The sequence below is a fragment of the Mercenaria mercenaria genome, chromosome 8, assembly GCF_021730395.1.
Source record: "Mercenaria mercenaria strain notata chromosome 8, MADL_Memer_1, whole genome shotgun sequence".
NCBI lineage: Eukaryota > Metazoa > Mollusca > Bivalvia > Venerida > Veneridae > Mercenaria > Mercenaria mercenaria.
The window spans coordinates 28333461-28358018 of NC_069368.1; the positions used below are offsets into that span (position 1 = coordinate 28333461).

Sequence of the window (24558 nt, forward strand, 5' to 3'; positions counted from 1 at the left end):
TATCCACTTAAATATCTCAACAAAACAAAACTGCCTGTTAGTGCCCACTACTGCCATCCACATATTCACTAACTAGGTATCTTGATTTTTGTCATTAGTCAGTTATGATTGGCAATATCCCGTAATCGTTCCCTATCATTACCACAAACTATAAACGACTGTACCCCCCCCCCCCCTCTTCCTCTTGCGAGTGATCAAAACAATCAACTAACAGCTTAAAGTTGAAAAACATCATTTTAAAGTGACTGATTTGCTTTGAAGGTACGTATATTTATATTTTATTTGAAGCTGAACATGATTTGTTTCTTTACATAATGTGTCAGTCTGATTACAGATAGAATTGTAGCAAAAAACTCGGTTGATCACTGATTTTGTCCATAAATTGTACATTGTCTGCGTCAAAAGTACACATTTTCTTGCTTAAAGAATGACCAGCATGTCAATTCCACTGTTTCATGGATAAAGAAAAAATACTAGTTTGGTAAAATAAAATAAAATCATTGCTAAAATCTCCAATTTGTTTATAACCGTCAATGAAAGAAGATTCGGTGTGATTACCTGACTGTATGCATGCTTGCTTTAGTACCGTGCAAGTGCTTGCGACTTTCGGAAAAAGACTGTATGCCTGTTTGCGACTGACTTACGTATAAAATATCGATGTTTCCTAAGCTCCTGTAGTCTTTCTTCATAATTATAACCGGCAAACAAAGTTTGAAGGAAGGTGGTATATAGGATAATAGGTAAGGGTAGATTTCTCGGAAGCACAGAACACCTAATACACAGCCTCAGAGCCACGCATTAGCAAAGTAGGCCCACAACAAAAAGAAGCCGAATGGAAAAATATTACAGACGGGTTGCTTTTCAAACATCTAACAAGTACATATTACTTTATGTGAAATATAGATAGAGGGGGAGGAAGTGGTAAAATGGTGGGGTGGGACGGGGTGGGGGGGGGGGGGGGAATTTGAAGGGGAAAGAAAAACAAGGATGAAAATACAAAGGGAATGCTACGTTCCTTAATAACAGTCACACCACAACGTAAACGACAAAAGCGCGGGCACTCATTTATCAAAATCAAACACACAACTATACCAAACTAAGTAACATAGTAAACAGCAGGGCACCATCTTAGACTCACAATCACACAAACCCACCCATATAAGCAGGAAAATAACGATTGTGTACCCCCTTAGGATTCCGTCAGCCTGAAAAAAGTTGAGCCACGAAAACTAATTCAAAGTAAAGAGGAGGGATGCAAGAAGTAGCGCCAATGCAAGGGGAAAAGAGGGGGCAATAGGGGGAGTAAGGAGGAGGAATAAACGCATACAACAAACAAGAAAACATACGCAATAGACAATACAAGACAGACAGAAAAATCAGTTGAAAATAGGGGCATCGTCTTGGAACGGTCAGTAACCTATATAAAGGAAACTGGGGTGTTTAAATGCGTTTAGGGCATGCCAACCTCGCACTTACCCTATTTTCAACAAGATAGAGAACACAATGTAAATAAAATACCCGCTGAGAAAGGCTCTAACATTACCGCAAAAATAACAGATTAATAAAGTAAAACATAAAATTAAGGTAAATCTAAGGTATAATTAGGCCAATGTACTCAACAACTTGTCTGAAGTCAGAGCACCAAGAGCCTAACTTTTACAGGCAGGACTAAGAAAACTGCTAAAGTGAAAATCAACTCTCACCGTCCATTGTATGCAGGGTTCAGGAGAAAAGCATCATGGAGTCATTGCACCATCAAATATGAAAGCGTAGCGATTAACTGTAGAGGGGCCAATCACTAAACATACACTGTGCTTCACGATTTCCGCATCGTATCCTCTTTTGGTCAACTTCTTAACCAATTTTACAAATATTTGATTAAAATAAGCACTATTTTTAATTTTCCAAATGTTATATAAAGTACATCTCCATAATATTCCGGGTGTGTAAGTCCAAGTTTTAGAAGTGTTTTTAGGTTCGTATTGTATTTTTCTAACAATTGCGACGACCTGTAGTAAAATTTACCTAAAGCTTTCCGTAGCTTATGATAACGGTAACCCTGTTGTAACAATTCCTTGGTGATATGAAGAATCCTGTCATTAAAATCATCTATCTTTGAGCAAGCTCTTGCAAAACGAATAAGGAGTCACCATGCGGTCTGTCTGTTCGGTCTGTTTGTATATGTGTCCTCATAAATCTGGTCGTGCAATTACTTCAATATTTTTACACCTACCTCTCTCAAGGTTTACACACAAATATCGGCAATATCTACTTAATGTCCGTCTTATTCATTTCCTTTTCTTTTTAAAGTGACACTTAAAGGTGAAACAGGGTGTGTTTTGCGTGTCCGTGCCATAACTTCGTTATGCATCAGAAGATTCTGAAATAACTTGGCACAAATGTTCACCATCATGAGACCATGAGACGAGGTGTCGCACACAAGACCATATTTTTTAGAATTTCAACCCATTGAATTAATAAGCTTTGAAAATATGAACAGTAAATGGGATGATTTGTAGTGAAACAGCGCCAGATTTAATCAACTAACCCTTTGTGGATCGCTTTCTTGACAGAGTCGCACAGTAAACAACTCTATTTTAGTTTTGTCATTGTATTTGCCATAAACACACGAAATTTAACATGAAACTATTAGTCCCCTTCTGTCTCATCTCATCGATATTTTGAAATCGTCAGGTAACATTTCTTTGCGTGATTTCCATAGGGAATCGACGGATAATTTCTTGCATGACATAGTAGGGACCCTGTGTATACTTTCAGTTTCTAATTCTGTACTTTATGATGGTATATGTGTGTAAAACCAACACGGAATACTTGCATGTAAACGATGCTGAAGCATTCAATTCATTACATAATTAAGTAGGATAGCGAGTCACAGACCCTCCACCCCCACCTCCAATGGATTAATACAAGCATAGCACGAGGGGTTCGACATTAAATGACAATATATACATGACGACTGATCAATAGAGACAATTTTGTATGCATTTTTATTTCATTTACGCCTTTAAAGGACATAAATCGCCTACTGTAGTCGCAAAATGGAATACAGTATCACTCGCAAATACGGATAAAAAAATTGGCAAGTCGGCATACAGTGAATGTTTTTTGACCGACTAGATAAAAATTATTTTCATTCAAAATCGCAACAGATATGAAACATCTTATTTACATAATTATATTTATCAAGTATGCATGCTTATATCAGAAAACATCATGGATTATTGGATTACAAATCAATTTGACGTGTTATTCATCAGTTTCGTGACTTGGTCGAGTGAATTTTCATGCAATGAGTGTGATCAGTCAACATTTTGGCAGCATTTTGTAAACATTACCTGTCAGTTTCATCTAATATATCACCATATACACATGTTTATGTTAGACTTATCGTTAAACTTAAATACACATACAATGTAAAGCAAAATAATTAATCTCAAGACAATTTCTTACCGTCCGCGCGTCTGTTTATTGTTTTGATCACTCGCAAGAGGAAGAGGGGGAATACAGTCGTTTATAGGGTGTGATTACGGAACAAATGAAAATACATAAAGGGGCATAACAATTATGCAAATTTATAATTCCAAATCCTATCTATAGGCATAAATCATTAGGAGTGGTGGTAGGGGATAAGGTGGTTATACACTCATTCATTCTGTCTAAGGGTGAGAAAAATGTAAAGGCAGACCGAGACTCGAACCCGGGGCCTCGGAATACCGTTCCGGTAATCTACCGACTAAACTACCCGACCGCCTACACGTTTTCTCCCTGTTTCAATATTCAAGTTCTATACCGTGACATATTTCCCCACCATTATGAAATTCGTCCTCGAATTTCAGCAGGTACTGTGTAAATCAAGCTATCACAGGCGTCGGAAACTAACAAGTGTAATGCCGTCACGATCCCATGTTGGGCGTCAAATGTCACAGGATAAGGAAAATGTGCAGCCAGACCGGGACTCGAACCAGAGGCCCCGGAATACCTTTCCAAAGCTCTACCGACTGAGCTACCGGGCCGCCTATATATTTTCTGCCCGTTTCAATATTCTATACCGTGACAATTCCGTGTAGGGGACGAAAAGTCTAACCGTTAATCGCCAATTTGGATACGAATATTAATTGGATATCATAAAAACTTTCACAATAACCACTTAGTTATGTGAACATGTTGATGGCAGAAGTGGGCACTAACAGGCAGTTTTGTCCTGTTAACTTAATTATCTGGATAACACACAATTTTGCCACTTGCCAGATAATAACTGGATATGTGACATTTTTAGAGAAAACTGTCTGCATAAATAAGTGGATATGTGGTTTGCAGAAATATGCCACCATATACACGTATACGTTCCTACCCTTTTGGTGAATCAACATGTAAATAAACAATCGGTACTTAGCAATCTCTTTTAAAACAAAAGATAGTGGAAATAAGATCAATAGTTGGCTTGATGGCGCAGTAGGTTCAGTGGGCGAACGAGTAATTATTTTGTAGTGATACATCCGTCGTTTCTTATTTTTATTTATTGATTTATTTATTTTGAATTTAATGTATATACTTTGTGTAAGTTTGTTTTTCTCTTGTTTCTAATTCATTCTCGAAAGCCTTAAAACATGAGATCATAATTTAGATGAAGCGAATCTAAACACGATTATACGTGTGACAGTAAAACAGTGGCATTTAAGTTAGTGAACAAGTCAGTATTAGATTAAAAACTTGTGTTGTTTTCTATGATTCGTATGAATGAAAAAAAATAAATTAAATACACTTTTCAAAATACTATTTTACGGGTCCGGGATTCGAACTCCCGACGAAAAACGGATACCGTTACCGCTCAGCCAACAAGGAATTACTATTTATGGCGTAAACGGTGTGTTTTGACTTAAATTTATGCTATTTATTTTGTTTGTTCACATTTCAAAGCGCCTTATTACTGTGCGATACCTATAGTCTTCTGACATGTATACTATAATTTACATCTGTATTTTCTTATAATTCATGTTCACTTTGCTATTGACTGGAGTTTTAATCTACTCTCTTGAGAAAGGCTTTGAATGGAATTAATGATATATTGTTTAATATTAACCATTCAAGTCTCAGAAATGTATCTTTCAGCTGCTCTGCAGGAAAATGTCACAACTTGGAAGTATTCCTATAATTATTCTGGCAATTTGTCTGAACACGTATTCCTTGTATTCTATTTTGCCATGTTTTAGCTATATCAGTCGCAGGCTTTTTTCAGAACAACTAGATAATGCTAAAATCACAAATGGAGTTTATGTAATGACACGGAAAATGCTGTCTATCATTATAGGTGACGGTCGTGAAGGGTAGACGTGTTTATCTTTGCTCACGTTATTTATGGACATAATGTAGTTGTTTCAATAAGTAAAAGTTTGGGGAACTTACTAACACTGGAAACTTAAAGATGGTGTTAACAAATTTATAATGGATTTCCCCTAAATGTGATTTAAGGACTATGCTATTTTGAAATTATGAATTAGGTGGGTGGGGTACAAGATATGATTTCTGAGGAATTTCGAAGTAACTGTAAAACAAACTTTTTTCCAATGTGACAATACATTAAAACCATGAAGTGCTGAACTGTTACTTTAATTAAAAGACTAAAGTGGGAAAAGTTATCAGTATATTCGTGTCACAATTTTCGGTGACATATTCTATGTCATCATGCATAACTACGAACATCTATAACATAGTCCGAACTATAGGTATGGTGTGCGAAAAGGGCCTGAGCGCTTACGTAGTGCGCATTTACAGGGGTTACAGATATAAGTCCGCAAAGTGCAACAAAAGAAATATCAGTATTAATTATGTAATGATATTATATATTTACAAGGTATGTCTGACAAATGACATCGAGAATTCTTCCTGACCTTTTAGAAAGCTGCATTTTCATTTACCTGATATTTTCCACTTTGGTTAAAAAAACATTTTTACAATAAATAACTGACTATAGAAGGTAATAAAAAACCTTGATCTAGAGAATGCTACAACCTACTTAACTTCAAAGTTTAAGTAAAAAAAATCACTGAACACGTTTGCTTTAATTTAAGGTGAAAATTAAACTAGAACTCTATGATAATCAAAGCGCTGAAAGCACAGAAAGGTTGAAACCGTTAACAAACTATAATCTGAAGAAATACATGTTATTCTGCGAAGAAGTGTGTATGTAGCCTTCACTTTCAAAGGAACCTGTATTAAACGAATGAAGGTAGTTATTCGCCGGATATGCCACCGTGGTCTACTCAATTGTAGTCCATATTAATATACAGTGCAATTTTCCCGTCTAGTAAAGGCTATTTGCATGACAGATATCAGCTGTATTGATGCTCGATTGTAAAGAATTCTGCTGCTGTTTTTAAGCTACGCTATATGCTTCAAAAAGTTGAAGCTGTTTGGTAAAATGAAAGTAAAAGTATGTATTTCCTGATGTCTACCTATACAATATTAGTGTTTCCATCACGTGTATCAGTCACGTGATCATGACTTGACTCCCATAGGTAGTTATGTGCATCTCCTCAGATCTTTTTCTACACAAAAGAGCTAGGTTTAACATGTAATAAAGTAGTAAAATATATCTCCGATCTAGAATCTGAGCAGACGATGTAATGAGAAAAATGGAGGGTAACCTGGGTACGTCAATGTCTGTGCACCATGAACAATGAGAACAATGGAGAGTAGGTCAACGCAGCCTAACCAAAGGCACTGGTGACGGACTCTCTTAGGTATGACTTAATCAGTAGCAGACGATGTTTTCTAAATCCATGTTTATTCAACAGTAACTACAAAATCACTGTGTACGTAAATGCGCTCCCGGTGTTCCCAAACTGCGCATATGTATTTTATACTTCTTTGATACAATGTATTGATGTCACGACTTAATCATGACACCAATACATTAAAAGTGTTGCAGCCCTACTTCTTTAATTCATTGACTGTAGCCTTTAAACTCCGCTACCTTGTTAAAAGAAGTTTCTACAAACGACCGACCCTGCTAAAACAACAGTAGAAGTCAGTGGGACCCACCAAACGGGAAACTATAAACCTACCTACCCCAAAATCCTGCTGTTCTTACTTCAGATAAATAAGGAACTGTACACATGAAACTCGTGTTATGAATGTTTCGACAATTAAGGAATACGGACCTTTTTCTCTTTTTTTCAGAAGATATATCTTGAACTTATATAGCTGCAAGTCACTAAGCGAAGCGCTGGCGGGACACATGAATGGAATTCCCAAATCAAATTGCATTAAAATATTTACAGAAAACATTCCTTCCTTTATGGTAATCTACACCTCAAGCTTGTTCATCTGTAAAATTTGAAGCAAATCAGGCTAATTGTCTAGGAGGAGTTGGGCACACATTTTTTTCTCTAGATTCTATATAGCAAAAACTATCAAGGTAAAAATAATCACAGAACAATTCCTTCCTTTACGGTGAACTACACATCAAGCTTGTTGATTTGTGAAATTATGAAGCAAATCAGGCTAAATAGTGTGGGAGGAGTTGGACACAAGATTTCGGACGGACGTACGTACGGACAGCAGCAACGCTACATGCCCCTCACATAAATGTGTGGGGGCATACAAAAATGAGATTGAAAACGAAAACGGTCTTGGTCAAATGGAAAGAAACACTCCAAAAGAGTGTCATGCTGATAAAATGTTGGTCGGTTTTCCGAAACTAGATCCATATACTAGTTTATTTCTAATTTGTGCGACAAGTAATATTATATGATTTATTGTATTTTGATGATAAAGAAACATTTTACAAATTCGACTTTTTCCCGGTTTTATCCCGGTGGATACACTTGTAGCGATCGATTTAGATCACGATGTGTCATTTAATACTGTACTGTGCCAAATACATTTCCTGTATTTATAGCTGTTTTTTATGTGATATACTTTTTTGATCAGTTGAAAATTATTAACATAGCTCAGCGAAACAATAAATCTTATCAAAGTGGAATTTAGTGTTACTTGTTTGCATGAATCTATTTCATTTGTTCATTATTATTATGATGATAGTGACATGCACATATTGATTAAAGCTAATTGCATTTTTAGCTAAGACCTCCGTCTTTTTTGCCATTGCTATCAAATCCTCAACCCGTACAAAGGTATCGAAAATACAGGAAGAACCCAAACGAAAATCGTTTGTTTTAACTATCTTAGTGTCAAATGTATGTACGCATTGCATGATGTAACCGTTAGTTTGAATTAAAACAAATTAAGTGACTATAAATTTTTGTATTTGTATTTTAGCAAATTAATAGATCTATGATACTATTGTTCAATGTATCAATATCTACATTTTTACCGTCTCCTGGTTTTTTTATTACAGCTGCATTTGAAAAGCTTTGCCTGGTTTGCGTAAAAATTCTGATAATCAGTAGAAACTGAAATTGTTAGAAATATGTATAACTCAACGGGTGTCTTTATGACGTAATCGTTTTGGGACCGTTTCTGGTTTCTCTTTGGAAGTAGCATACAGTTGTTCAATGTTTCCTCTACCTTTTCAAAACAACTACTCTGTTGCTACATCTGGAAAAGAACAAAAATTAAGATCATGCTGTTATTTAAGTAGCAACTTATACTGTTTTGTTTCGGAGGTTGAGGTTATAAACTTCTTTTATTATAAGTATCTGGAAGTATTTGAAGATTTAACATTTAATACGAGTAATTTATACTATTATTAGACGATACAATAAACTCCCTATATTATAAATACAAAATCTGTACTGAAATTCAAGATTTTATAACCGGAACGTTAACTTAAGACATTATATTTTATTGGAGAGGTTTTCATTTCATACATGAACTGGTATAATTACATGCTGAATTTCATTCTTTACTTCAATAAGGACCTCGAGCGAAACATAAAAGCTAGTCGTTCAAAATGTCATTGAAGATCCTAAATCTGAAATTATACACGCGAATATTCCAGTGTAACAAACAGTTTGATAAACGTTTCGGACAATTTTATCAGACACTTATCTACACGGTCACGTCTCCCACTAATATCTCTTAAAATATTTGATGCAAAAGCATTTAAAACATATAACACGTAATTGAGAAGTTCCTTTATTTTATTTGGAAGGAATTGTTTTTGAAACATTTATATTTCAAACAACTATACTAAATCCCAAGGCAAAGGTCTACTAAGAACAAGAGAGTATGTTAAACAAATATCCACATTTTAGTGACTACATACCAAATAACTTGTTTTCGCATTTCTTTAAAAAAACATTATTCCGAGTATTTATATTTTCCCTTAACAGCTTACACCGGATAATCGGCTATCCTAACGCCCGAAAGACAAATAACCTCGCTGTAAATGAGTAGGTAGTATTTTCCATTTATTTCTATTGTTACGAAGTCTATCCCTGCAATTCAACTGGACATTTTGTTAAGGAGTGAACACGGCTTACATTACAACTTCTGGTCTGAAAACGATCGTTATATGTTCAAAGATTCCCTACAATTTCACACTGGTTAACCGGGTATCCTGACGTATAGTGGAAAAATATACACCGCTGGAAAAAGAACTCCACTGTAAATGGGTAGGTAGAATATTTATTGATTAATGTCCGGGATTTTGAACTCACAAGTAATCATCATAACAACTTTCTTGTGTGCAGATCTGAGTGTTGAAATCTCTTCGTAGGTGCTGGACAAGTATTCATCGTCCACATGATCAGGTGGCCTGTAATTTGCACCAATGACCATCTGCTTTTCTAAGAAGCTGGAGGGTTCCGGAGATAAATTCAAAATTACTGCTTGAGGTAACATTAGAGAATTCAAAATTGTTCTTCACCGCCATTAGTACACCACCATGTGCGTCCAATTTACGGCCCTTCTATAAACATTGTAACCCAACGTGGGGCTTGTGTTTACGCCATGTCTAAGTGAGTGACTTGGTGTGGAGCATGTCTTCTCAGTGTCAGTGTTTTGTATTACAAAAGCGTAGTTAAAACTATGCCACTGAAGTCTTGGCTAGATGATCGAAATCTTTGGTGGTCAACCAAAAACTTAACTTGTGGGTCCACTGGTAACATGCATTGCAGGTAATGGCACGTTGACCGAAGTCCTCAACCTTACAGTCACAAATTTCACCTGGAGGCAGTCCAGAGTTTGAGTCTAATCCAGCAATAAGGAGGAGGGCAAGTCGATGTGTTGCACATGTAACTCGAGTGATGTAATATGGCAAATCATACAGAACCATACAGACTTGTAGAAATAACAATTTGCATGAAGACTGTGGAGGGGGAGTGTCGACTGTATAGTTGCTATTACAGGGATTGTCTGTTAAACCATCCTTGACCTCTGAAGGCAGGCAATAATTAAGAGACAACAGCAGATGATGGTAAACATCATTGTTAACATCCAGTAGTAGTAGTAGTTGTTGTTGTTGTAGGTCACTCAGGTACAGACAAGTGTTTTCAAGATTTTTGTATGGTGTACATAAATGAAAATAACACAGCTGCATCTAAGCGCCAGGTGGCCAGCTATATTGCCTTAATTACAAATACTTAAAGCTATTTTTATCCCACTGTTACTAAACAGAATATTTCGTGTTTGAAACTTGACCAACCTTATTTTTGAAACATGGTGAAGGTTTTGTTTGAAAAGATGCCATTGGAGAGGCAAGAAACGCTTCGGTTTAGCTGGTGATTATTTTTACATCGAAGTAGACATAAAGAAGAATGTCTGCTGTGCACAAATGTCGATGGATATTAGATTTGAAAGTAAAAATCTCGAAATGTAGAAATGTAGACCGATATCACTCTCAACGCCGATTCTTACATGATGGGATAATGGACCACGTGTAATACCGATCCAAGCGAATTGGTACCTGAAAATTGTTCTTATTCCATTTAAAGATACAAGTTTTAAAGGGTACAGGCTCGTTTAGATGTGTACATGCGGTATAAGTAAATGTTGTACTGCAACAGCTGCTTGGATAGGTGTATGCGGTACCAGTAAATGTTGTACTGCAACAGCTGCTTAGATGTGTGTATGTGGTATCAGTAAATGTTGTACTTCAACAGCTGTTAGATGTATGTATGTGGTATCAGTAAATGTTGTACTGCAACAGCTGCTTAGATGTGTGTATGCGGTACCAGTAAATGTTGTACTGCAACAGCTGCTTAGATGTGTATGTGGTACCAGTAAATGTTGTACTGAAATAGCTGCTTAGATATGTGTATGTGGTACCAGTAAATGCTGTACTGCAACAGCTGCTTAGATGTATGTATATGGTATCAGTAAATGTTGTACTTCAACAGCTGCTTAAATGTGTGTATGTGGTACCAGTAAATGTTGTTCTTCAACAGCTGCTTTGATGTGTGTATGTGGTATCAGTAAATGTAGTACTGCAACAGCTGCTTAGATGTGTATATATGGTATCAGTAAATGCTGTACTTCAATGTACTTCAACAGCTGCTTAGATGTGTGTATGTGGTATCAGTAAATGCTGTACTTCAATGTACTGCAACAGCTGCTTGGATGTGTATATTTGGTATCAGTAAATGTTGTACTTCAACAGCTGCTTGGATGTGTGTATGTGGTATCAGTAAATGTTGTTCTTCAACAGCTGCTTTGATGTGTGTATGTGGTATCAGTAAATGTAGTACTGCAACAGCTGCTTAGATGTGTATATATGGTATCAGTAAATGCTGTACTTCAATGTACTGCAACAGCTGCTTGGATGTGTATATTTGGTATCAGTAAATGTTGTACTTCAACAGCTGCTTGGATGTGTGTATGTGGTATCAGTAAATGTTGTACTGCAACAGCTGCTTGGATGTGTGTATGCGGTATCAGTAAATGTTGTACTTCAACAGCTGCTTAGATGTGTGTATGCGGTATCAGTAAATGTTATACTGCAACAGCTGCTTAGATGTGAGTATATGGTACCAGTTTATGTTGTACTGCAATAGTTGCTGAGCTGCGCTTATAAGGTATCAGTAGATGCTGTATTTCAACAGCTTCTGATCTTAATTTTAAATCTTGAATTTATATTGCAGAAGATGTTGTGGAAGATGAAGAATTTGAATATCCTTCACCTCCCCCGATATTTCTCAGCTATCAGTGGGGAGTTCAAAATGAGGTGAAACTCTTGAAGCAACACCTAAACATGGCGTGGTATGAATGTTGGATGGATATTGGTCAGATGAGAGGCGGTGACAAACTATTCAACAAAATTGACAGTGGTATCAGAGCTGCTAAAGTTATCATTTGTTGCACGACGGAGAAAAATGCACAGTCACCAAACTGCAACAGGGAGGTAGAACTTTCACTTGATACCATTCGAGAATACTTTTGACATTTGGCCTTTGCCTCCATTTTCAGACATTGTTTGTTAACCTAGTAGACCCACAATCAGCAAATTATGTATTTCCGTTTGTGATTTCGGCATTCTCCGGTTTTTACCGGAAACAATATGTACGTCCAAAGAATGTCCCATTGACTGAAATGAAAACGTTATCATGTTATTACGGGTCCTCTACATTAACTATAAAGAAGGAACAAATTAGTATCTATCATTAGAAAACTACAATACTGTTACAAACTGACAATTATCCAAATACCAACAGACTTGATAAATCCTTATAATAATACAAACTTAACTACAAAAGAGAAATTTTTCAACTATTAGGGGTATTAATTGCTTAAGTGAAAAAAACGCAGTAGGATTGTCAAGGTAGTAAAGTGTTTAATGTATATACAGGTAAACCTATCAGTAAACCTAGGAAAGCCAATTATACCATTACTGATGGAAAAGATGGCTTGGCCACCAAAAGGATCTATGGGACCAATCTTCAGCGAATATTTATTTATCCGGTTCTTTCAGTAACAAGCGTCACTTTTCATTAGAATGTTAGACATGTCTAATTGCTATTTTTGTTATTACAATAGAGGTTTTTGATGAAATAAACACATCAGACATAGGTAACTTTATCAACAGGCAACATTGCTGTATAGATGTTACTTTAAATCTAAACGTGGGAACAGTTTAGGTTAGATAGTCATTTTCATTGGGTTTGTAAAACAGCAGTGTTAAGTTTCTTTTTAAGTCTAAATTTTAGGTGGTTCTTGTTCAAATATATATAAAAACATGTCGGTCGAACATGATACTAGTATATTTGCTGTTAATACATAGTTTAATTTTTTCCCAAACATATGACATTTGTGGCATACGGTTGCTTCTCATACAGGAATGGTTAGGAAACAGATGACCAGAGGTACTGGCCGTTGCTAAATTCCAGGAACTGTTGATGCAAATGAACTTTTATGCAGTTCCTGATCCGAAACTGATCAAACCAGGTCTGAATTTGTTGAAAGCAAATTTTATTAACATTAAATATGTCATGTTAACAACGTTAAAATACGATTCATTGAATAAATGGTGGTGTTGTTGTTACATATATTACAAATTCAGCTCTTTCTTTACAAGAGAAATGTGAGTTTTTAGGGTTGCATGCACTTATTAGTTTGTTGCGTTTACAACTTTAAAAATGATATTTCATACTTACAAACAATTCGAACGTTTAAGGCTTTAATCACTGAATGTTAAACAATTTTGAGTACCTTGTCTGTCATATCGTGTTTTTTTTTTTATTTTAAATTAAACGATACTTATTTATTTCAAATTTTAACTGTATTATTATTATTCTTCATCCAATTGTGGAATGCAGCTTTCTTTCAACACTATTGTATCAACGGAATTTAATTACTCCAGTCATATTCATAGGTAATTTAAGACATAGGTCAATTTAAACAGATTTTCCATGGTCTTAATACTAAATAATAACCAAGGAACCTGTTAAATTACTTCCTAAGACATGGTTAAAGACATTTAGTTATTCACGTTTGACTATTTGGAACGCCCTTCAAAAGTACATACAAAATGCTGTGTCCGTAAAAACCCTACCTTACACCTACAATGGCGCACATTTTCTGGTAGCCAGCAGCTCTTGAGATAAATTCTTTTCTTAGGGATAAATTGTTTAATTTTGTAATATATTTTGTGTTAATGTATGCAATTTTTAGCACCTCGTAGAAGACTTGCTTCTTCAAATGTGTTCCCTCGTTAAATAATGTTTATCATTATTACGTTTATTATCATTTCTTCTAAGTCTCTATGGTGATAGGGTTTTATTCATTTCAGTTTATTCGAATTGGTGGAATCCAATTGTAGAAGATATCAAAATTGACAAAAACAAAAATGCCAGCGGTACTAAGAACACAACGAGCAACAACACAGCCGCGTTAATAAACGTTATCGATGTAAATTACGAAGTCCGTTTGCAGTCAAGTTTCCTGATAATTCTAACATGGCTCGATTTGATTTCAAGTGAAACAAATAATTAAAGCAAGCTCTGTATATTCTGTGATAAACAACGGTTGACGCGCGGACCGGTAAGAGAGCATAATGACGTCAATTATGAGGTCGTATTGCCGCTTGACGTCCGGTACATTACTTCTCGGGTAAATGAAGTCCAGCATAATATTTTTTAAAATATGTCAATGAGCATGTCAGAATGAAAACAATCAAGACCTTCTTGTGATTTATTGTTTGATTTACCACGATTCATCGTTCAGATGATTCAGTATTTAATCACTCGGGCTAACGCCCTCCTGGTTCAATTCCTACGTATTTGAACTCTGAACCGTGGTAAACTAGACGATAAACCACTCGAGGGCCTTGATTATTTGTTAAGTATTGTTAAGCATAAACAAGAGGAAATTTAAAACACTGGATCATTAAACATAGGCGTAGAGAATGGAAGGTCAGGGTGGGGCTCATTTTGAGTGTGGGGTGCAACCATATGCTTCTTATTTTCTTAGCAACAGTAGTAGATAAAGAAAAACAAGTCAATTTTAGAGTGCATGTAGAGCTGATAGGGATTTGATATAATTTCTGAAGAACGTCTTTTGTTGTTCAGAAATGTTCTAAGTAGGTTTAGCTGGCCGCTCCGCCGTAACCGCCCCCTCCCAACACTTTGAGATCGCTCATTTGCTAATGTTAAAGTACAGCCATCAAAATATTAAATATACGTTACATAGATAAGGAAACTTAACATTTGAAGAATTTCCACTATATGCAAAGAAAATGATAATGGCGATAGATTCATTGATATAATATTTTCTTTATTTTCATCAGAATGAGCCAAGCACTGATGTTTCGCCACTGATTTTCCTGTCCTACCAGTGGGGGAGACAACCACAGGTTAAAGTATTGTATGAGCGCTTGGTTTCCCTTGGTCACACCGTCTGGATGGACATCTTTCAGATGGGTGGGGGAGATTCTCTGTACGATAAAATAGATCGTGGAATGAGAGGATGTAAAGTAGTTGTGTCGTGTGTTACACCGAAGTACGCCCTGTCAGCAAATTGTAGACGAGAAGTGAGCCTGGCTGATGCGTTGAAGAGGCCGATTATACCTCTGTTACTAGAACAAATGACGTGGCCCCCAGACGGTCCAATGAGCATAATTTTCACGGAACTGCTTTACATCAATGTCTACCGCGACGCAGACATTCAAACGAAGTGGACTGGACCAAAGGTCGAAGAATTGATTGGAAAATTGAAGATATATATACCAGATAAAATGGACGAAGGGTCTAAACAATCCAAAGAGAACGGTACAGGTAAAAGCAATGTATCTGGAAAACCAGGAACTGGCAAACCTAAAGCATTATCCGCGACTGCAAAAGCAAAAGAAAATGAAACAAGTAAACCAAAATCTGAAGCGAATTCAACCAGCAATCAGAGCACTGAAAAAGCAAAAGAACAGGAGACAGCTAAACCGGAAGCTGAAAAATCTGCCACGCAGTCTGAAAATGTCAAAAATACTAAAACTGATAACGAACAAAAGACAGAACCTAAGGAAATGGAAACCAAGAAAACGTCAAAATCATGCGTTTTACTGTAGGATAACTATAGTAAATATTGCTTTATCCGTGATTAAAGCATAAGTTAGATCATTGATTGACCAGAAATGATAACCTTTTCTTCTTTGTTTGTTATAGAAAAACGTTACAAAGTAGGGAGATGTACTGTTAGGTGATTTCTAACTTAAATAGACTTCAATTGTATATCATTTCAGTGAGTTCATGTTCAACTTGGTCTTTGTATTTATAGTCTTACGATTTTTATCTGTAATAAATCAAGGAGCATAGTATTTTATGACGATAAAACAACCTGCTGCAGTGAAATTCGAACCCAGGTCGCTCGGGGGCTAGTCCAGTGCTCTAACCTTTGAGCCAAAAAGTAGATCCCTGACGCTGTTGTCAGAGATTGGCTTTAAATCTGCAGGATAGCGTAAGCGACAGTAACAGTAGAATAATAAAAAATTGATCCACAGCTCTCTGTCATTTTAAAAATTAGAATATTTAACATGCACTATTGTGCATAAATGACTTATTTTGGAGAGAAAAGCAGAGCAAATATGAAGGATTTTTGAAATTATATAAAACATAAAATAATGTTTTTACTAATAAGTTGACATGTTTTACTCACACCTTTTAATTTATATTTCATTATTATCATTCTGGAAAAGGATTATTATAGCTTATTGTTGAAACAATTTTTGATTGTAACTACTAGTTCCAGTGGTTAGCAGTTCTAAGTAGAAATACTTTTAAACTTCTTTCCATAAATGTTAACATGTTTTCTTTACAATTTCGCTGAGATTTTATACATGTACTTAGTAGAAAATATAGTTACAGCTGAAAAGTTTGCTTCGTAGCTTTAAGTGATATTCCTGGTATATGATTTAATCATTTGTTGATTTTTTGCTATATTAGATTATCAGCCTAATGTCTTGAACTGCGTTTGGATAGTGCTAAATAGCTACTGAAAGAAGTATTCAATACTTAAAAATAAATTAGACACGGATACACCAACATACTGTGCAATCTTCTATATAGCAAACTGTGTCAAAGGGTCATAACTGCAGTAAAACTATTCAGAGAAAAATTTCCTTTCTTTATGGTTATCTGCACATCAATCTTGTGCACCTGTGAAAGTGTGAAGCAAATCAGTCTAATAGTCTGGGAGGAGTTGGTCACACATTTTTTTTCTCTTTATTGCATATTATCAAAAACTATCAAGGTAAAATAGTCACTGAAAAATTCCATCCTTTTTGGTAAACTAAACCTCAAGCTTGTTCATCTGTGAAAGTTTAAAGCAAATCAGGCTAATACTATGGTAGGAGTTTGACACGAAAGATTTTTCTCTATATTCTATATAGCAAAAACTCTCAAAGGGCCATAACTGTGGTAAAATAGTCACAGAAAAAATCTATCTTTATGATCTGTGAAATTCTGAAGCAAATCAGGCTGATATTGTTGGTGGATTTGAACACACATAATTTCGGACGGACGTACGTACGTACGGACAGCAGCAACGCTATATGTCCCCATAGATGTGTGTGGAGCATAAAAATGAGATTGAAAACGAAAACTGTCTTTTGTGAAGAAGTGGGGAAAACACCTAAAGTAGAGACTTACCCTAAGCCATCTTTACACAAGGGACACACTCTGTTTAAATAGTGAAATTGTTTAGCGAACACCGTTTGTTAATCCTAATCCTGTTCATGTTATAGAAATAGTAGAGATTGTTCTCTTTCCAGCAGTAGCCTTTTCAACAAATTTTACCTTGTGAAATTCAATGAGTTTTGACTTTTTCAAAAAAATCGTCTGTTTGTTGACAAATATCACCGCAGAAAATATCACTCTTTCCCCAGGACATTAACTTTTTTGATCTTTACACAGTTTTCTATTCAGATTGCTAATATGTGTGGCAATTATGCATGCCTTTTACCTGCACAGAGGAAAAGTGTGTAGTTTGCATGGGGTACTAGGCCAATAGCCACCAAAGCCTACATTTACATCTAAGTCATAGCGGAGTTGTCTCCATTTTTTTCAAATATTTTACCCGGGATCATTTTTTTTTTTCAGCTCAAATAACATTTTTTCTAAAAATGATATTTAAAATTTTTTTAGTCTACATACTTTGATGCAGTTAGGTACACATATATCTAAGATAGATACTTCATACTAGAAGTTTGTATTTTTTGTTACACTGCCTGCCTAAAGAGTGTCAAACTGATCACGTGTTGGTCAGTTTTCCGAAACTAGATCCATATACTAGTTCATTTCTAAATAGATTTTCGATTTTATTCAATAAGAGATAGTATATGATTTATTGTATATTGATGAAAAAAACTCTACAAATTCGACTTCCTCCCGGTTTTATCCCGGTGGATACACTTGTAGCGATCGATTTAGCTGCTTATGAAATGTCACGATATGTCATTTAATAATGTACCGTGCCAAATGCATTTCCTGTATTTCTAGTTATTTTTTATGTTTTTGTGTGATACACTGTTTTCATCAATTTCAAATTATTAACATAGCTCAGTGAAACATAAAATTTTATCAAAGTTGAATTTATTGTTTCTTGTTTGTATGAATTTCTTTCATTTTTTTCAGCCCATTATAATGATGATAGTGACAGACACGTATTGATTAAAGCGTAAATTGCGTATTTAGCCAAGACCTTCGTCATTTTTGCCATGATTGCTATCAAATTCTCATCCCGTATAAAGGTATCAAAATAAAGGAAGAACCCCAAAAGAACATTGTTTGTTTTAACTAGTTTTAACTTAGTGTCAAATATTCGTTTTGAATGATGTTACGGTTAGTTTGAATTACAACAAATTCAGTAAATTTTTGTATTTGTATTTTAGCAAATTAATAATTCCATGTTACTTTTGATTCAATGAATCAATATCTGCAATTTTATACCTATGACGTCTCTCAGTTTCTAGTTTCCCTTTGAAAGTAGCGTCCAGTCGTTCAATTTTGCTCTCTACCTTTTCAAAACAACTACTTTTTTGCTTCATTTGGAAAAGAACAACAATTAAGATCATGCTGTTATTTAAGCAGCAACTTATACTGTTTTGTTTCGGAGGTTGAGCTTATAAACTTCTTTGATTATAAGTATCTGGAAGTATTTGAAGATTTAGCATTTAATACGAGTAATTTATACTATAAATAGCCGATAAAATAAACTCTCTATATTATAAATACAAAGTCTGTACTGAAATTCAAGATTTTAAAACCGGAACGTTATCTTAAGACATTATATTTTATTGGAGAGGTTTTCATTTCATACATGAACTGGTATAGTTACATGTTCAATTTAAATATTTACTTCAATAAGGAAACACAAAAGTTAGTCGTTCAAAATGTCATTGAAGATCCTAAATCTGAAATTCTACACGCGAATATTCAAGTGTAACAAACAGTTTGATAAACGTTTCGGACAATTTTATCAGACACTTATCTACACGGCACGTCTCCCACTAATAGCTCTTAAAATATTTGATGCAAAAGCATTTAAAATATATAACACGTAATGGAGAAGTTCCCTTATTTTATTTGGAAGGAATTGTTTTTGAAACATTTATATTTCAAACAACTATACTAAATCCCAAGGCAAAGGGCTGCTAGAACAAGAGAGTATGTTAAACAAATATCCACATTTTAGTGACTACATACCAAATAAGTTGTTTTCGCATTTCTTTAAAAAAAAAAAAACAACATTATTTCGAGTATTTATATTTTAACTTTACAGCTTACACCTGATAATCGGCTATCCTGACGCTCGAAAGACAAATAACCACACTGTAAATGGGTTGGTAGTATTTTTCATTTATTTCTATTGTTATGAAGCCTATCCCTGCAATTCAATTGGACATTCTGTTAAGGAATGAACACGGCTTACATTACAACTTCTGGTCTGAAAACGATCGTTATATGTTCAAAGATTCCCTACAATATCACACTGGATAACCGGTTATCCTGACGCATAGTGGAAAAATAACACCGCTGGAAAAAGAACTCCACTGTAAATGGCTAGGTAGAATTTTTATTTTTGATTAATGTCCGGGAACTCACCAGTAATCATCATAACAGCTTTCTTGTGTGCAGATCTGAGTGTTGAAATCTCTTCATAGGTGCTGGACAAGTATTCATCATCCACATGATCAGGTGGCTGTAATTTGCACCAATGACCATCTGCTTTTCTTAGAAGCTGGAGGGTTCCGGAGATAAATTCAAAATTACTGCTTGAGATATTATTAGAGAATTCCGAATTGTTTTTCACCCCTGCTAGTACACCACCATGTGCGTCCAATTTACGGCCGTTCCTATAATCATTGTAACCCAACGTGGGGCTGAAGAATTTCGATGAGCTGATGCCGCAGGTCAGCTATGTTTCAGTACCAAAAATCAGGGGACACAGACTCTATTTAAACATAAATATTTTACCTTGCTTGTGGATGCTCTGAAAATTCAATTACAATACGGAATTATATTTCATCTTTACGCTTATTTGCTATTGTTTGTTTTGGAGACGAGGCAGCTGCCGGACAGCCAGTAGAAGGAAATGTGGAGTAAAAATGCATGTCGCTTATGTTTACGCCATGTCTAGGTGAGTGACTTGGTGTGGAGCATGTCTTTTTAGTGTCAGTGTTTTGTATTACAAAAGCGTAGTTAAAACTATGCCACTGAAGTCATGGCTAGATGATCGAAATCGTTGGTGGTCAACCATTAACTTAACTTGTGGGTCCACTGGTAACATGCATTGCAGGTAATGACACGTTGGCCGAAATCCTCAACCTTTACAGTCACAAATTTCACATGGATGCAGTCCAGAGTTTGAGTCTTATCCAACAATAAGGAGGAGGGCAAGTCGATGTGTTGCACATGTAACTCGAGTGATGTAATATGGCAAATCATACAGAATCATACAGACTTGTAGAAACAACAATTTGCATGAAGACTGTGGAGGGAGAGTGTCGACTGTATATTTGCTATTACAGGGACTGTCTGTTAAGTCATCCTTGACCTCTGAAGGCAGGCAATAATTAAGAGACAACAGCAGATGATGGTAAACATCATTGTTAACATCCAGTAGTAGTAGTTGTTGTTGTTGTAGGTCACTCAGGTACAGACAAGCGTTTTCAAGATTTTTGTATGGTGTACATAAATGAAAATAACACAGCTGCATCTAAGCGCCAGGTGGCCAGCTATATTGCCTTAATTACAAATACTTATAGCTATTTTTATCCCACTGTTACTAAACAGAATAGGTTTTGTTTGAAAAGATGCCATATGAGAGGCAAGAAACGCTTCGGTTTAGCTGGTGATTATTTTTACATCAAAGCAGACATAAAGAAGAATGTCTGCTGTGCACAAATGTCGATGGATATTAGATTTGAAAGTAAAAATCTCGAAATGTAGAAATGTAGACCGATATCACTCTCAACGCCGATTCTTACATGATGGGATAATGAACCACGTGTAATACCGATCCAAGCGAATTGGTACCTGAAAATTGTTCTTATTCCATTTAAAGATACACGTTTTAAAGGGTACAGGCTCGGTTAGATGTGTACATGCGGTATCAGTAAATGTTGTACTGCAACAGCTGCTTGGATAGGTGTATGCGGTATCAGTAAATGTTGTACTGCAACAGCTGCTTAGATGTGTGTATGTGGTAACAGCAAATGTTGTACTTCAACAGCTGTTAGATGTATGTATGTGGTATCAGTAAATGTTGTACTGCAAAGCTGCTTAGATGTGTGTATGCGGTACCAGTAAATGTTGTACTGCAACAGCTGCTTAGATGTGTATGTGGTACCAGTAAATGTTGTACTGCAATAGCTGCTTAGATATGTGTATGTGGTACCAGTAAACGCTGTACTGCAACAACTGCTTAGATGTGTGTATGTGGTACCAATAAATGCTGTACTGCAACAGCTGCTTAGATGTATGTATATGGTATCAGTAAATGTTGTACTTCAACAGCTGCTTAAATGTGTGTATGTGGTACCAGTAAATGTTGTTCTTCAACAGCTGCTTTGATGTGTGTATGTGGTATCAGTAAATGTTGTACTGCAACAGCTGCTTAGATGTGTATATATGGTATCAGTAAATGCTGTACTTCAATGTACTTCAACAGCTGCTTAGATGTGTATATATGGTATCAGTAAATGTTGTACTTCAACAACTGCTTAGATGTGTGTATGTGGTATCAGTAAATGTTGTACTGCAACAGCTGCTAAGATGTGTATATATGGTATCAGTAAATGCTGTACTTCAATGTACTTCAACAGCTGTTTAGATGTGTATATATGGTATCAGTAAATGTTGTGCTTCAACAGCTGCTTAGATGTGTGTATGTGGTATCAGTAAATGTTGTACTTCAACAGCTGCTTAGGTGTGTATGTGGTATCAGTAAATGTTGTACTTCAACAGCTGCTTAGATGTGTGTATGCGGTATCAGTAAATGTTGTACTGCAACAGCTGCTTAGATGTGAGTATATGGTACCAGTTTATGTTGTACTGCAATAGTTGCTGAGCTGCACTTATAAGGTATCAGTAGATGCTGTATTTCAACAGCTTCTGATCTTAATTTTAAATCTTGAATTTATATTGCAGAAGATGTTATGGAAGATGAAGAATTTGAATATCTTTCACCTCCCCCGATATTTCTCAGCTATCAGTGGGGAGTTCAAAATGAGGTGAAACTCTTGAAGCAACACCTAAACATGGCGGGGTATGAATGTTGGATGGATATTGGTCAGATGAGAGGCGGTGACAAACTATTCAACAAAATTGACAGTGGTATCAGAGCTGCTAAAGTTATCTTTTGTTGCACGACGGAGAAATATGCACAGTCACCAAACTGCAACAGGGAGGTAGAACTTTCACGTGATACCATTCGAGAATACTTTTGACATTTGGCCTTTGCCTCCATTTTCAGACATTGTTTGTTAACCTAGTAGACCCGCAATCAGCAAATTATGTATTTTCCGTTTGTGATTTCGGCATTCTCCGGTTTTTACCGAAAACAATATGTACGTCCAAAGAATGTCCCATTGACTGAAATGAAAACGTTTTTATGTTATTACGGGTCCTCTACATTAACTATAAAGAAGGAACAAATTAGTATCTATCATTAGAAAGCTACAATACTGTTACAAACTGACAATTATCCAAATACCAACAGACTGGATAAATCCTTATAATAATACAAACTAAACTACAAAAGAGAAATTTTTCAACTATTGGGGGTATTAATTGCTTAAGTGAAAAAAACGCAGTAGGATTGTCAAGGTAGTAAAGTGTTTAATGTATATACAGGTAAACCTATCAGTAAACCTAGGAAAGCCAATTATACCATTACTGATGGAAAAGATGGCTTGGCCACCAAAAGGATCTATGAGACCAATCTTCAGCGAATATTTATTTATCCGGTTCTTTCAGAGGTAAACAAGCGTCACTTTTCATTAGAATGTTAGACATGTCTAATTGCTATTTTTGCTATTACAATAGAGGTTTTTGATGAAAGAAGCACATCAAACATAGGTAACTTTATCAACAGGCAATATTGCTGTATAGATGTTACTTTAAATCTAAACGTGGGAACAGTTTAGGTTAGATAGTCATTTTCACTGGGTTTGTAAAACAGCAGTGTTAAGTTTCTTTTTAAGTCTAAAATTTAGGTGGTTCTTGTTCAAATATATATAAAAACATGTCGGTCGAACATGATAAATTTGCTGTTAATACATAGTTTTTTTCCCAAACATATGACATTTGTGGCATACGGTTGCTTCCCTTACAGGAATGGTGAGGAAACAGACGACCAGAGGTACTGGCCGATTGCTAAATTCCAGGAACTGTTGATGCAAATGAACTTTTATGCACTTCCTGATCCGAAACTGATCAAACCAGGTCTGAATTTGTTGAAAGCTCATTTTATTAACATTAAATATGATATATTAACAACGTTAAAATACGATTCATTGAATAAATGGTGCTGTTGTTGTTGTATTTAGTTAATGCAACTAAAATAATATATTACAAATTCAATTCTGTCTTTACAAAAGAAATGTATGTTTTTGAGGTTGCAAGCACTTATTAGTTTGTTGCCTTTACAACTTTAAAAATTGTATTTCATACTTACAAACAAATCGAACATTTAAGTCTTTAATCACTAAATGTTAAACATTTTTGTGTACTTAATCTGTAATAGGATGTTTTGTTCATATAAAATTGAACTATTTGTTGTTGATTTCAAATTGAAATATGAATATCTTAATAAAATATAACTTTATTATTATTATTATTATTTATCAAATGCAGCTTTCTTTCAACACTATTATATCAACTGAATTTAATTACTTTAACCATATTCATAAGTAATTCAAGTAATAGGTCAATTTAAACAGCTTGTTCCATGGTTTAAATAATAAATAATAAACACGAAACCTGTGATATTACTTCCTAAGATTTGGTTAAAAACATTTAGTTAAATTACTCAGGTTTGATTATTTGGAATGCCCTTCAAAAGTAAACACACAAAATGCAGTTTCCGTAAAACCTTACCTTACACCTACAATGGCGCACATTTTCTGGTAGCTAGCAGCTCTTGAGATAA

At 35.4% G+C, this 24558-nt stretch overlaps 1 protein-coding gene across 1 annotated transcript; it reads left to right on the forward strand.

Moving 5' to 3' along the window:
- The first annotated feature begins 11698 nt into the window (after positions 1-11698).
- LOC123565432 (uncharacterized) lies at positions 11699-18496 on the forward strand. Its single transcript, XM_053549091.1, is given in 7 exon segments — positions 11699-11861; positions 12066-12325; positions 12770-12891; positions 13257-13291; positions 13294-13365; positions 14210-14328; positions 15206-18496. Coding segments are annotated over 7 exon segments (1542 nt in total). The 3' UTR covers positions 15977-18496.
- The last annotated feature ends 6062 nt before the right edge of the window (positions 18497-24558 follow it).